The sequence below is a fragment of the Merops nubicus genome, unplaced genomic scaffold (assembly GCF_000691845.1).
Source record: "Merops nubicus isolate BGI_N331 unplaced genomic scaffold, ASM69184v1 scaffold50497, whole genome shotgun sequence".
NCBI classification, from domain to species: Eukaryota; Metazoa; Chordata; class Aves; order Coraciiformes; family Meropidae; genus Merops; species Merops nubicus.
In genome coordinates, this window is record NW_008623269.1 from 2,692 (window position 1) to 17,059 (window position 14,368).

General features: G+C 39.6%; 1 protein-coding gene across 1 annotated transcript; it reads left to right on the forward strand.

Annotated features, from left to right (window-relative positions):
* The first annotated feature begins 3,645 nt into the window (after window positions 1–3,645).
* On the forward strand, window positions 3,646–13,565 carry LOC103777454 (BTB/POZ domain-containing protein 1). The gene is made up of 7 exons (XM_008945007.1): window positions 3,646–3,798; window positions 4,353–4,458; window positions 5,822–6,019; window positions 6,305–6,497; window positions 7,054–7,141; window positions 12,086–12,232; window positions 13,092–13,565. The coding sequence occupies exons 1-7, from the start codon at window positions 3,685–3,687 to the stop codon at window positions 13,248–13,250; spliced, it is 1,005 nt and encodes a 334-aa protein (XP_008943255.1). The 5' UTR covers window positions 3,646–3,684; the 3' UTR covers window positions 13,251–13,565.
* Window positions 13,566–14,368: the final 803 nt, after the last annotated feature.

Consider the following 14,368-nt stretch of genomic DNA (forward strand, 5'->3'; position numbering starts at 1 on the left):
GAAACATTTGGCTGAGCTCAGAGACTTAGAAATGACTGTGGTGCATGTTCTGGCTTATCATCCAGTATTCCTCTTGCCTGAAGAGTTTTCAAGCATGAGACAGAAGTTTTTTAAAAGCAGCTGACTACTCCACTGGTTTAACAGATGAATCCTTAAGAGCTGAAGTAAAATCAAAGTCACAAAGTTTGAATCTGGTTCCCAATTAAAAGCGTTTTTTTAGTATTTCCAACTGTACTAATGGACTAGAAGTAATAAAGAGAATTCAAGTAGGGTTCTGCTTTAGGGTTTCACTTGTTTCGAGTAAGATTTTTTAAAAAATGTGTTAACATTTTACAGTGGTTTAACCTGTCCTTTGATTGTAGTATAAAGCAAAGTAATGACACTGCACAGATTTGGCAGTCCACCTTCCAAATGTCTTTGCTGAGGACTTTGGCAAGCCGTAAATAAAGGGGTAGTCATGACTAACTGGAAAAAGATTCCTGTGTGCTTTTATAATGGTGAAAATATTTCAGCTGTTGGGAAGATGGTAAGACTAGGGGAGAAAGAAGTGCTAACCTGAGAGAAATTCAAGTGGCATACAATGCATGAGAGGCTTATGTAAAGTGAATGATTGAGTGGTCACTTGGAAAAATTGTTTGTTTTGGTCACTGGAAGTGCCCTTCCACTGTGCACAGACACACACCCCATCCTGGGTGACAGTAAAATGAGTCAATATCTAAAGAGCAGCTTGTTTGTGCAAGTCTCTTGATGGGGAGGAGAGGAGGGAAGAAGGCAAGGAGCGAGGACAGGTGATCTTGAGCCCCACTGAGTTAAGTGGAGAAGGAGCAGTGGTAGAAACATACAGGTGTGCTAGTTCAGACATGCCACAACTGGGAGAGTTAACACGGAGACAGAGCTCTTGGCACATGAGCAGGGGGATTTTTAGAGAGAAGACACACCCAGAGTTCCTCTTATGAGTAGATTAATGCATCGTGAACCTCCATTTGTATACTTCAGGGAAACAGGATTATACAACATCCTGAAGCAGTGTACTTTATTACCATTTTTCATAGTTTTTACAGCTACCTTTTAGCTTTGCAAATTCACATTTTTTAGCATTTGCAAAAGATTATTTGGCTTTGAAAATCCAGAAAAGTATTTGCATTGTCAAAAACTTGAAATATTAAATAAAAAAGCCTGACAACGTGACTTCCTTAATGTGTTTGGATGCCTCTTGTAGTGTGTTTTCTCAGTTTAAAAGTAACTGTCACATGTTCTGTAACTATGAGTTTTTATCAAGCTCTGTGCTGATCCATGTCTAGGAAATAAATGACTCTTGAGGTCAGTAGTGCTCACTATCTCCATGGAACATACCAGCTCTCCTGTCCTGAGTGAGTACTACAACAGATGGAGCCCAAAGTCATAGACCAAATGAACTCAATGAACTTTTTATGGATATTTAGGCACATTTTACTGACATTTTGCAGGGGAGGGGGCGGTTAATGGGTATGTGTTGCAATAGCATAGCATAAATGGTATGCAGTAATGGGTAGAGAATGTACTGGGTTCAGCTGGGATAGAGTTAAATTCTTCAGGGTAGCCTGTGTGGGACTGTGTTTTGGATTTGTGCTGAGAATAGTATTGTTAGTTACTGCCTGAGATGCTGTGCAAATTTTAGTTACCAGAACTTTATTCACTTAAGTTCCATTGGTTTGTCATTGACACACCTTCTGCTGGGGAGTCTTCTAATGTATATCCAGCCATACAGCAGCGGAGGGATTGGAGCACAGAGCCTCAAGTGTGTCCTTCAGGGGGTGAAAAAGTATCCTGTAGCTCACAGGTTTCACAGGAATGAAAACCCAGCATGTATATGCAGTGTTGCCACATTTGAATTCCTGTCATTTGGCCACATAATTGTTTTTTTGATCGTACGAGGAAAAAGCCTGCAAAATTCCTGGGAGAGCAAGGGTCAGAAAAGTGCAGCTTGTAACTGTGCCCTGATTCTTAAGGTGTAGCAGAAAGAGAACCACACACCAGATAAGCTCCTCTGGTGTGTCAGTTCATTCATTTGCTTCAGGTTGTACACACTTAAAGGAATAAATTCAAAGTCATGTTCCATAACCAACTTGGTATTATGTGTACACACACACACAATTAACTGTATGAAACTTACTAAAAAACAAAGTTAGCATTTAATTAAACTCATTCTTTCTAAAAGGTGCTTGGTCCAGTTTAAAGAATTAGAGCATTGTTCGTATTTCTCACGTAATGGGAAGGCTGGCTGTTTGAATAGACACTGTAATGGTAGATCTGTACCTGCTGCTATGTGGCACCAAATTTAATGCTGAACACTATCCTTAGCTGTGTGTTAGCAACTACTGAGAATTAGTTTTCTTTGAATATAAGAAATAGAAACAGTGAAGAACTTCAGTTGAAACTTTAATTCTAGGTTTCTTCTACTTAGATCTGCTAACAGATGGCTACTGATCTGAATCTGCCAGGCAGAATATTTACAATAGAAATAGGGTGTAACTGAAATCAGCATTCCTGGGCCTCAAAGAGCTTAGGAACCTATCCTGAATGTCGTGTACACACTGCAAAATGTTTGAGTCCATTACTTGAATGAGTTTCTCTTGTTAAATACAAACTGCTTACTTTTACATTTAAAAACCCTTCTAAACATGCCTTCCATGTTGCCTGGCATTCATTTCCAGGAATTTCTGAACAAAAAGCATTGAGGAATATGAAGGAAAGTCGTGGTCTTCATTGTGGAATTTCTGCATTTGCTAATGTGCCCTGGTTTATTAGGTTTAATCACCCATGTGTTGGGGACAGCTGCCTTTCTGTAAATCAGAAGCTATTCTTGGCTACTCTCTCAAAAAACAATGAAATATTGCTAAGATTGTCTTCAGTGTCACCTGTAAGAAAAGTTATTTTTTTAAAACTTATCTCTTCTATAAAGAACTTTAAAATAAATCTTATCTGCTCTCAAATAACAGCTGTTCAGGAAGAGGCTTTTTCCCTGGTTTTGGTGGAGGCTTCTGTCTTTGGGTTCACAGCTTATGCTATAATCTAAACCAATCATCTAGCCTCAAGCAGTGGAGACAAGCCAGAGTGTTTTGCTATGGCAGGAATGGAAGAGCCAAGGTCGCCTGCTAGAATATAGCTCCCTTTCCTCTCCTCTGAACACCACAGAATGGTAACTTGGACATGGTCCTTGACAGTATTCTTCTCATGTCAGAGGAGCTAGTGTGCAGTGTCAGTAAATTAAGTTCAGTAATGAAGCTGTAGAGGGCTGTGTGTTGATCTGCAGAAAGAGAGCTCTTCCTAGTGAAGCAGGAGGGCCTGCAGTTGTATGGCAACTCCCTCTGCAGCCCAGCTGTTGTTTACAGTGTGCGGGCTATGTATAACTACTACGGCCAGATCAGTCTTGGGGAGTAATACATGTTTAAACATATGTATGCCATTAGGTTAACGTAATATTCTTTCTTAAACCCTTTAACTAGCTTATTAATTTGAAAAAATACTGGATAGTCAGCTGTTGCATGTTCACAGTGAGACTCTTTGACCTGTTCTGTAAATGCAAAGAGGCTGTTACATTGTGTTTGACTGCCCCCCTCAAGGTATGGTTTTATGATATCTATTTGTGTATTGATTTCTAGGTTTCTTTATTCAGATGAGGTTCAAATTGGTCCAGAAACAGTCATGACTACTTTATACACTGCTAAAAAGTATGCAGTCCCAGCCCTGGAAGCACATTGTGTGGATTTTCTAACGAAGCATCTCCGAGCAGATAATGCCTTTATGCTGCTTACTCAAGTAGGTAAATTTAAGCTTAGTTTTGAGTTACTAAGAAAATTAAGTATTTGGAGGGAAATAATATTACTTCACAGGGGGTTTGCTGTCACATAGTCTAATCTATGTATGACAATGTCTTGTTGCTCTGTTAGCATTTCTACAGACGTAGCTTCATATTAATGTGGAGGAAAGGCTTTTTTTTTTTTAAATATGCAATGGAGTGGAGCCAATTTATTCTACCATGTGTTTGTGTGAAACTCTTGGCTGTTTTTTGTTAAGACTGTGGTTCACTTCACTATAGTGGATTTGATATGTGCTCTTTTAGTTATATGGCCAAAACTACAAATAAGCACAAAGGGAAACTTGCATTTTGTGAATTCTCCTTTGAGAATTTACATCTTTTTATTATTTTACATACTCCTTTGAGAATTTAAGCGCTCTTTAAGATATAAACACAGACAGTACTTAGACAAATAAACCTTTTTTAGTTTAGATCTACACTAGAGTAAAAATACCTGCTTTTTAAGATCAGTGGTTTGTCACATTTTGCTTAAGATGTATTTCTTCCTTTTCAGGCTCGCTTGTTTGATGAACCTCAGCTTGCTAGTCTTTGTCTTGACACAATAGACAAAAGTACTATGGATGCAATAAGTGCAGAAGGCTTTACTGATATTGATATAGGTAAGCTGCTTTGTGTGTCCTAAGCATTAAACTTCCAAAGAGAATTGTAGGGTGTGGGAAGACTGTTAAAATGATCAGTGCAAGTTTTATTACCCACCCGTGCAGTGCTGTTGTTTGAGCTTTGCTCCTGTTCAGTGTTCCACTGCATTGGGTCCCGTTTGATTAGTGTCGGTGTCCTGGGGCTCCCAGCATGGTAACACTATGCTTTTATTAAAGCCAAAGCTTTCACTGAGGGTTGTGCCTCATCCCTGAGGGATCCATGCCTGCTTTTCACATGTAACAGGAGTGGTACTGTTTTGTTGCCACATGGTACTTCACTATGCAGAGCTGCAAGATCAGGTACAGTTTATGACCTGTATTTAAAAAAATAAATACTTAAGGTGGTGGTTTCTGTGTTTCATCCTTTTATGAAAAGCTAGTAGTTGTCAATTTGTTTACTTAATTTCATTATTACCACATGTCTAAGATTGAACTCCAGCTAGACTGAACAACTCAGACTGAAGGAAGGTCTTCCAGCCGCTTAAAGAAACTGTGAAATCACTGTTAACTCTTGTTCAGTGGGATTTGTACCCAGACTCTGAGTGTTCATCTCTACTCTTGAGAAGCCCCAATCTGTTTTGACTTTCTAGTGTTATGTCTAGTCATAGATATTTCTATGACCACAAACATACCTTGCTTAAATTCAGGCCATATAAAAATTCCAAAAGAAGGCAGAGGATTCAGAATATTAAAACAATTTTTCAGGCTTGTGTTCTATGACACACTGAGAATTTTTGCATACCTCTTATTCATATACCAGAATTTGTAATAAATACAGGAAAACTTGCTTTTGTAAAACATGTGAGAGTAACTTGCCTCACATCCTGTGTTCTACCTTCAAGCTCTGTGGGTGCCAAATATGTCAATGTTTAAGATGACTTCCGTGTGTCTTTAAAGTCATTTTGAGTGCACCACTGCTTCTTGTGTCTGTAGTTTATCCAGGTTAGCCAGTGGCAACTTGGATGAGAACCTGACAATGTCGCTGTGAATAACCTGGGTTTTCAGTAGTGTGCACTCACCACTTGGTCACTTCCAGTTTTGAGCTTGCCCTAGCCATGGAAATTCTGTAGGATTTTGGTTGTCACTACACAGATTATATATAGTCACACTTCTAAGAATCAAGAAGAAAGTTCGTGTGGAACAGGAAACTGGTCTTCAGTTTGAGTCTATACAGCACTGGGAGATTTCTTTATACATCAGATTAGTTGTCTTTGTCTTATTATGAATGTTCTTCATGGTTACTTAACATTTGAAGCTTAGTTAATGTGTAGCACTGTTACCAGTTTGGATGAAAAGTGATCTATGTTAATTCTTTCTTCTTTAGACACTTTATGTGCAGTTCTAGAAAGGGATACCCTTAGTATTCGGGAAAGCAGGCTCTTCGGAGCTGTTGTCCGCTGGGCTGAAGCAGAATGTCAGAGACAACAACTGCCTGTGACATTTGGAAACAAACAAAAAGTCCTTGGAAGAGCTCTTTCCTTAATCCGTTTCCCATTAATGACTATTGAAGAGTTTGCAGCAGGTGAGTTTTGGGGTCCTTGGTCTTACTGTTAGACAGTATCTCGGCACTACTCACCTGTGAGCAGTTAGGTGCTTAGCACCCTATTTAATAACACCGTTTTAATAACACTGTTATTAATGTCATACTAATAAAAGTTGTGATGCACAAATGAAAGCAAAACGTTCTTCAGAATACACTCTGGTCATTGGAAAATATTATTGTAACCTTCAGCTTGCAAATATGTGTGGTATAAATGCAACAGTTGAGTAATTCAGATGATCTCAGAAGTGTTTTTTCTTTTCACAGGCCCTGCTCAATCTGGAATCTTGTCAGATCGGGAAGTAGTAAATCTCTTTCTGCATTTTACTGTCAATCCTAAACCTAAAGTAGATTATATTGACCGACCAAGATGCTGCCTTAGAGGAAAAGAATGTAGCATTAACAGGTTCCAGCAAGTGGAGAGTCGCTGGGGCTACAGTGGAACCAGTGATCGGATTAGGTATGGCTTTTGAAACTATCTGGAGGAGAGAGGGAGAAGTGTGGAAAGAAAGGGAACATATTACTCAACTTCAGCATTTTTCTATAAGATACAGTAACAAACCTGCTGGTTCTGTTTGGACATGTTTGATCTTTTACTTTTTTTAAAAAAAAGGTAGATTATGTGCTGTTGTGCACAAAAAATACAAAGTAGCAAAGAACAACGTTGAGGAGGATGGGGTGCATTCTAGAGTATTTGGGTGTTAGCTGTATTAGCTTTTTAAAATACCAATTCTTGATCTGTTTTTATTTTGGAGGTTATTTGAGAATCTGGTTACTTTTGTGTAGTGATACTGGATATCTTGAGGGTATAGAAAGCTTTAACCTATGAAGCTGATATGTTACCTAGCATTATTTACTACTGAAATCTAGATAGGAAGTATTATTGAAAAAAAATTTAATGTCATTTTCAGTTTACTGCTCTACTCTTTAGTGGGAGTCTTTTTGCTGCTTGACTGGGAATAAGGTAATAAACCCATCAGTTGTTTAAATTCCTTTCTTGGCTTGTGTCTTACTAGGTTCACAGTTAATAGAAGAATTTCCATAGTGGGATTTGGATTATATGGATCTATTCATGGACCCACAGACTATCAAGTGAATATACAGGTAGGGTATGTTCTGTTTCAGTAGGTTTATAGAGAAACTACACTTGTACTTGCAAAAGGTTTGGCATATATTTGGATAGGTGGAGTTGACAGGCCAGGAATCTAACCTGTCTTTCGTCCCCAGCAGTGGTCATTACCAGGTGACTAGGGAAAAGTAATAATAATATGAATCTTTTCCCCCTCTGCTGTATTCTCCTGTCCTTCAATCATTTTCAGTATAAGCATTTCTGAGATGAGTTTGGTTTCTCTATTTAGTAGCTCCTGGTGAATCTTTCTTCAAGATACTTATCTAGTCTAACCTTGAATTACCATAAGCTTTCTGCAGAGGATTTTCATAGCTTTGTAATCTGTTCAGTTGTGCACAAAATCTGTCCTTTATAATACATTTTCTCGTAGTTTGGGACAGAGGTCTTGGATTTGTCGGGAACAGCTCTCTGAAATCAGCAACACAACATGTAGTGGCTGCTAGAAAAGCCCACTGTGTCATCAGGAAGGTACTGAAAGCAAGATAAAAAGTGACATTCTGTTGCTGTAGGAAAGCCGCATCTTGAATATTGCGTGCAGTTCCCAATCTCACACAGTAGAGTTAGAAGGTAGAGAAAAAGGTAATTAAAAGTGAGAGGGGATAGAGGTGCTACTTTATGAAGGGAAACCAAAAAGGCTAGGACTCTTCAGTTTGCAAGGGAGAATCATAGGATCATTAAGATTGGAAAAGATCTCTAAGATTATCAAGTCCAAACATCACCCAACACTACCATGACCATTAAACCATGTCCCCAAGTGCCACATCTACATGTTATTTGAACACCTCCAGGGATGGTGACTCTACCACCTCCCTGGGCAGCCTGTTCCAGTGTTCTACAGTCAAGAACTTCTTCCTAATATCCAATCTAAACCTCCCCTGGCACAACTTGAGGCCATTTCCTCTTGTCCTTTTGCTAGTAACCTTGGAGAAGAGACCAACACCCACCGCACTACAACCTCCTTTCAGGTAGTTGTAGAGAGCAATAGGGTCTCCCCTCTGCCTCCCCTCCTCCAGGCTAAACTACCCCAGTTCCCTCAGCTGCTCCTCATAAGACATGTTCCCCAGACCCTTCATTAGCTGCTTTGCCCTTCTCTGGACCTGGTCCAGCACCTCATGTCCTTCTTATACTGTGGTGCCCAAAACTGAGCACAGTACTCAAACTGTGGCCTCACCAGTGCTGAGTACAAGGGCACAGTCACTTCCCTACTTCTGCTGGCCACACTATTTCTGATACAGGCCAGGATGCTGTTGTCCTTCTTGGCCACCTGGGCACACTGCTGGCTCATGTTCAGTTGACTGTTCACCAGTACCCCCAGGTCCTGTTCTGCCAGGCAGCTTTCCAGCCACTCCTCCCCAAGCCTGTAGCATTGCCTGGGGTTGTTGTGACCCAAGTGTAAGACCCGGTACTTTGCCTCATTGAACCTCATGCAATTGACCTTGGCCCATCAGTTCAACCTGTCCAGATCCTTTCAATCAAGTGCTGCAGCACCCTGAAGTCCTTTTTGATCGCTTTTGGACTTCTGTCCACAACCTCATGGCTGCCAACCTGCAGCTGAGAAGGCTGTAGGGAGGTGTGAGCAATACTTCTAAAATCCTGAGGGCAATGGATAAGGCAAGTGCAGAACTGTTTATTCACCAATCTCCAGAATATTAGGACTAGGAGGCTCTTAATGATACTAGCAGAAGATCAAAACAGATAAGAGTATTTTTTCAAGGCAGAGGACACTAAGCATACTGCCACAGGAAACATATATCCTGTTTTAAATTTGGTGGTATTTTCGCATGTTCATTCATCAATTGGAATATTCTAGAAGAAACAGAAGGGAGATATGCACTGTAGCACCCCTGGCAGAACAGTTGTGAATGCTGAAGGAATGGACAACAGATCCCAGACTTGTGTGCTAAGCTTGAGCAAAATCTTCTTTTGCCTCTGTGGGAGCATATTGGGCCACTTGTCTGACCCAGGGGGTGTTTGTTACATTCTTAGCTTGCCTGATACACATAGTGGGGCTTAGAGGCTTGTGCTTGCCCAGAGCTATTTCAAAAAATTGACATCTTATTTACTACTAGTTCAGCCTTAGGCAGAACATTGTGTGCTACTGTTACCATAACTTCTTCTGTGAAGTTACTTCCATGTTAGGCTTGCTGAAAACATTGTCCCAGCATGGGAATCACCCCATTTTCTTCTTCTGCTGATAAACAATTTAGTTGTGTTGTTCCTCTCCAGGCTCCTACATGAAGACGTTATCCTGCTGCTGCTCATTTTCTGTCTGCACCCTGTTTGGCCCACCAGAGAGTCTATAGGACTCTTTGCTGCTGCTGTGTTGAGAGAACGATTTAACAGTGGTTTGGATGCTTTCAGATAGCTGTTCCTAAACCTTCCTTTGGCCTGCTTATTCTGTTTTTTACATTTTAACCTGGCAGTTTGAACCTTTCTATTTTAATCTGGGTACAACTTAATGTTTCTATAGGATGTCCTTTTACGTTTATGTCTAATAATAGCTTTTTGCTGATAAGCCATGCCAGCTTTTTTCCCCTTTTCTCAAGCTTTTCCTAGCAGGGGATATGTACCAATACTGTACTTGGGCATGTGATGTCCTTCAGTAGTCTGCATGCTTCTTACAGGGATCTGATTTTCTTAGTTGCTTCTTTTGAACAAGCTTCCTCATTTTTCTCTTTTTGAACTTTAGCACTGCCGTGGTGGGTTTGCTCTTGTTGTTCACGTGGGAGTATTGACTCTAAGTATATTATGAACACTGTTACATTGTGTTTCCATTATGAAATTTTGAATCTGATCCTGCTCATCAGTCAGTACCAAATCCAGGGTTGCGTTTCTTCCTACTGAGCAATTGGTGGGCAAGCTCATGAAATGGTCAGTGATAGCATCTAAAAATGTCACCCTTGCTTCATGTCCTGATATGACACTTGTCCAGTCTGAGCAGGTAATTGAATACACCACTAAAACTTTCTCCTGCTCTTGTAGCTTGTTTGACGTCTTCTAGCATATTGTGTGGTCAGGATTGTCTTCCAGTAATATTGAGCCAGCACTGTCTTTTTTCCTTTTAAACACGGAATTTCAGTCCATTTGAATTCTCTTTCTTACTGAGGTTAGTTTTGATTTAATCCTAAGATTTCTAACAAGGTACTAGCATTCCATGACTGGCATACTTTTGCCCTGTGCTGTGTATTTTGTAAGCTGGTACTATCACATCACATTGATAGGAAATTTTGTGAAAGAAAGAAATCTGTGACTTCATTTAGGGACAGAAATTCCACTGTCCCTATTTTATTTTGTAGACCTCTAGCATGTACTGGAACTGCTGTTTTGATTAATTTCTGGGCATCCTGTTTAAATGACAATTTGTCTTCTGTTTCCTATTTAATGATTACTGTTGTACTTAAGGATAGGAATTTTGTTTCTGTCTCTTAAGAAAAAAATTCTATCTTTCCTTTTATGATGTTCCAAGCAGAATGTGTCTGGAATGAGGTTTTGAAGGAATTTGCTGGCTTTTCCACATTCCTCTGTTTAAAAGCTCACTTGCAAGTGTCTTGATCTGAAGTGCCATCAGTTTGGTTTTCTCAAACTACACATCTATGTAAATGAGTAGCACAGTGCACTAGATTTGATCTTTAGATCAAAAGAGTTGGCACTGAGGACCTAGAAGCTATACTGTACATATTTGGGGATTCTTATTTTGCATTAACTCATTTGATCCTCAAAGCTAAATTCCTGTTAGCAGATGAGAGCATTTGGTGTGCTCCCTCAGCATGTTTGCTGGATTTATTTTCCATGATCTACATGGAAATGCTGATGTGCCTTTATAGTTCACATGAAGGCCATCCATCTTACATGGGTCCTCTTTATACTGGAAGTATCCCCCATTTCTGGTGAATCTGAAACTGTTTTGTCACAGTCTTTTCAGAGAGGTATTTAAGTCCTGTGTCTTTACCTTTGTTCTTGGTCCTGCATGAGTGTTACTAGCAGAGCATTTAAAATAGTGCTCATGCATATTGCAAATGCTTCTTTTATGGCTTAGGATTTCAGTGTTAGAATTGTTAATATTTCTATTGATTGTGGCTGAGGAAAAAAGTTAGAACACGTTTTCTCTAGAACAGGGCTGCAGTATTAAAAATTATATGGTAATTTAATAATAAAACATTAAAATTGATAGGATTCTTGTTAGCGCAGTAATAATTAGAAGTATTTGTGGTACTCTAAAGCTCTGATATCCTACTTCTCCAAGAGGAGTTTGGCAGCAGGGATCAGGATTGCTATCCCACATGAGAAGTGAGGTATCTGCTATTACCACATCTTAGCTGGTGATTCCTCTTTGCCATTAAAACTGAAGGCAAAAGAAATACTATGTAGTCTAATTTTTATACTGAACCTAGAAATAAATTATATAAAATATAGCTGCACAGGTTCTTGTTTTCTTTTAAGAGTGTGTCATTGACTGCTTATCTTACCTGTAGATTGACTGCTTATCTTACCTGTAGATTGACTGCTTATCTTACCTGTAGCAACTTGTTTTCTGAATAGCCACAGCCAGCGAGCGTGCTTCCCGCATGTGGGCTGTGCACGTGCACGACCACAGCAAGTCTAAGTGCGTTTATATGCAGTATGTGAAGCTCAGCAGCAGGAGGTCTAAAGAGTCTCTCCCAAGCAAAGACTACACCAGGTTGGAGCAGTGTTGAATCTAGACCACAGACTCAGGGACAGCCTGTGTAAAGCTCACAAGCCGTTGCTCAGCACGCTGTGCTGGGAAATGGCACCGATTGCCCAGCTCTGAGATTGCACTGCCCTTGCAATGGAACTGGGTGGAGCAGGCAAGTGTGTGCTTGTAATCTTCTAATGTGCATACAGAAGAACTTTTCTCAAGCTTGTAAACCTAAAAATACTGTTTTCATGTTTTTGTGCAGATAATTGATTATGAGAAGAATCAAACACTAGGACAAAACGATACTGGATTTAGTTGTGATGGAACAGCCAGTACCTTCAGAGTTATGTTCAAAGAGCCTATAGAGATTTTGCCAACTGTTTGCTACACAGCTTGTGCAACACTGAAAGTAAGAATGCCTAACAGTACAGAAGAAAATGTTATTTTGATACAATGTTCTTTTATCTGTCTTCTGATGAAAAGGCATCTGCTAGACCTTGAATTTATTTTGTTTAGTGCTAACCTACATCCTCCTTTGACTCCACAGTAACTTGTACAATGGCTACCTCTCTTTTGTGCCACAGCAGAGAATTCATAGCTGGATCCTTTGTGCCTTCCCACTTTAACTTTTTAACTTAAGAGTCAGAATGAGTTTTAATGGAAGTCACTGGTTCTTTGTGGGCAAAAGCACTATTTAGAATATTTAATCTGGCAGCTCTCTATCAAAATTTGCTTGATTTCTTTTATCAGGGATATTGTAACCACTAGCTAGAGTCAAGAAAGTGGAGAGGTTTTGGTTTTTTTTTTTTAACTTTTCACACACTAGTACTGAAATAGAGGCAAGAATTACTTGTTGTAGTAAAGTTAAATATTCTTCTCAAAAATCTTTTAATATTCTTTTAAATATAATTAGGGTTTTTAATAAGTGGGTTGGAATAAGGTTGTTGCACAATAAAAGAAGTTGAGGCAGGGAACAAAGGGAATATAGGTAAGCTGTATGACAAAGAGAAATACTAGAAAATAGTTACTCATCACTGTTTGGATAAATCCAAGTGTTTTAGGTCTGCTGTCAGAGAAACTAATTTTTTGTTATTTAGTCATAGGGCACTTGCTTCTGTTGTTATATACAAAAATTGCAGACATGATGTGGGTACAGAAATTTTATGCTATTTAAAATTAACCTAAGTCAATAGCTTTTGAACTTCAACACTTTATGGGTCTTGCTGCCCACTTCCATTCAGTTGCTGATCTCTTCTGATGTTTTTCAGGGTCCCGATTCCCATTATGGAACAAAAGGTTTGAAGAAAGTGATCCACGAATCTCCTACTGCTAGCAAAACTTGCTTTGTCTTTTATAGCTCACCAGGTAACAACAATGGTACATCAATAGAAGATGGACAGATACCAGAAATAATATTTTATACATAGTTTCAGATGATCACATTGAATATGTCAGCGTATTAGTGAAGTTCAGCTCATTATTGGCAGCAGCTAAACAATTCTGTGAAATTACATTAGTGTGCAAAGACAAAACTAACTTGTTGAGAGGTACCAGAAGAGCTATTTTCTCTGCGCTCTTAATTGGCAGAATGTTAAAAAATGGCTTTTCCTCGTAACAAAACATCAAGTAGAATAAGTACTCTATATATTGAAGATATTGTTTTAACTAGTATCTTGTGATTGATTTGTATTTTCACCCCTTTGTTTATCGTGTAGTAAAATCCATTTTTTTGAACTGGAAAATCCTTTACTCATTATGAACTTATTTGGTGTGTTTTCCCCAACCTGTCCTAAAGTGACAGTAAAGCTGCTGCTGTAGTCCCAGTTTACACTTCTTTCCAAAATGACCTTGGATTCACCCTGTGGACCTGAGTTGCTATTATATTTTTTTGAAGTACATCGGCAAAGCTGGATTCATATCTTGACTTTCTGGATGAGCCATGGAGAATCAATGGACTTAGCACTGCAGCCAGCAGCTGCAGTTGCACTGAAGATTCAGTCAAATTCAGCAACAAATATCTTTCCAGAATCTCTCTTTAGTTCAGAAGGGCTGTTTTGGAACATAAAGCTGGTTATGGAATAGCCACTGTATATACATATGTGCCTATAAGAAAATGTATAATGTGAAAATGAGAATACAAGACTTGTAATGATGTTATTTTATCAGACATTCTAATACTAAAAAGTGGTATGAACTAAGGATTATTTGTCTGCAACTCGTTCTACAGATTGCACACGCTGATGGTGCAATAGATGTATGTATATAATATCCAGTCTCTTACGAACGTCTTCATGTACAAAATCCTGTGCTCTCCCCCAAACTGTACTAAAGTAGTCATTTGAGAACACAAGCGGAAAAAAACCACCTCTTTTCTCTGCCCTCGTGTCTGTAACCGCGCGCTGCGGTGCGGGTCTCGGAGCGCAGCCTATGTAACACGAGCCGCGTGTTTCAGGCGCCCTCTCCGGGGCTCTGTGATCGGCCCCCTTCCCGCTCCTCCGTTGCCCTGAACGCGGGTTTCCGGGCGGCTGCCAGGGCGAGCCGGGAG

What these genes read in the sequence shown, in the direction of transcription:
- LOC103777454 (XM_008945007.1), top strand. Translation starts at nt 3,685, where the DNA reads ATGACTACTTTATACACTGCTAAAAAGTATGCAGTCCCAGCCCTGGAA. An exon ending in TATTGAAGAGTTTGCAGCAG is followed by an intron (nt 6,020 to 6,304) that starts GTGAGTTTTGGG and finishes TTCTTTTCACAG; the next exon opens with GCCCTGCTCAATCTGGAATC. An exon ending in GGAACCAGTGATCGGATTAG is followed by an intron (nt 6,498 to 7,053) that starts GTATGGCTTTTG and finishes GTGTCTTACTAG; the next exon opens with GTTCACAGTTAATAGAAGAA.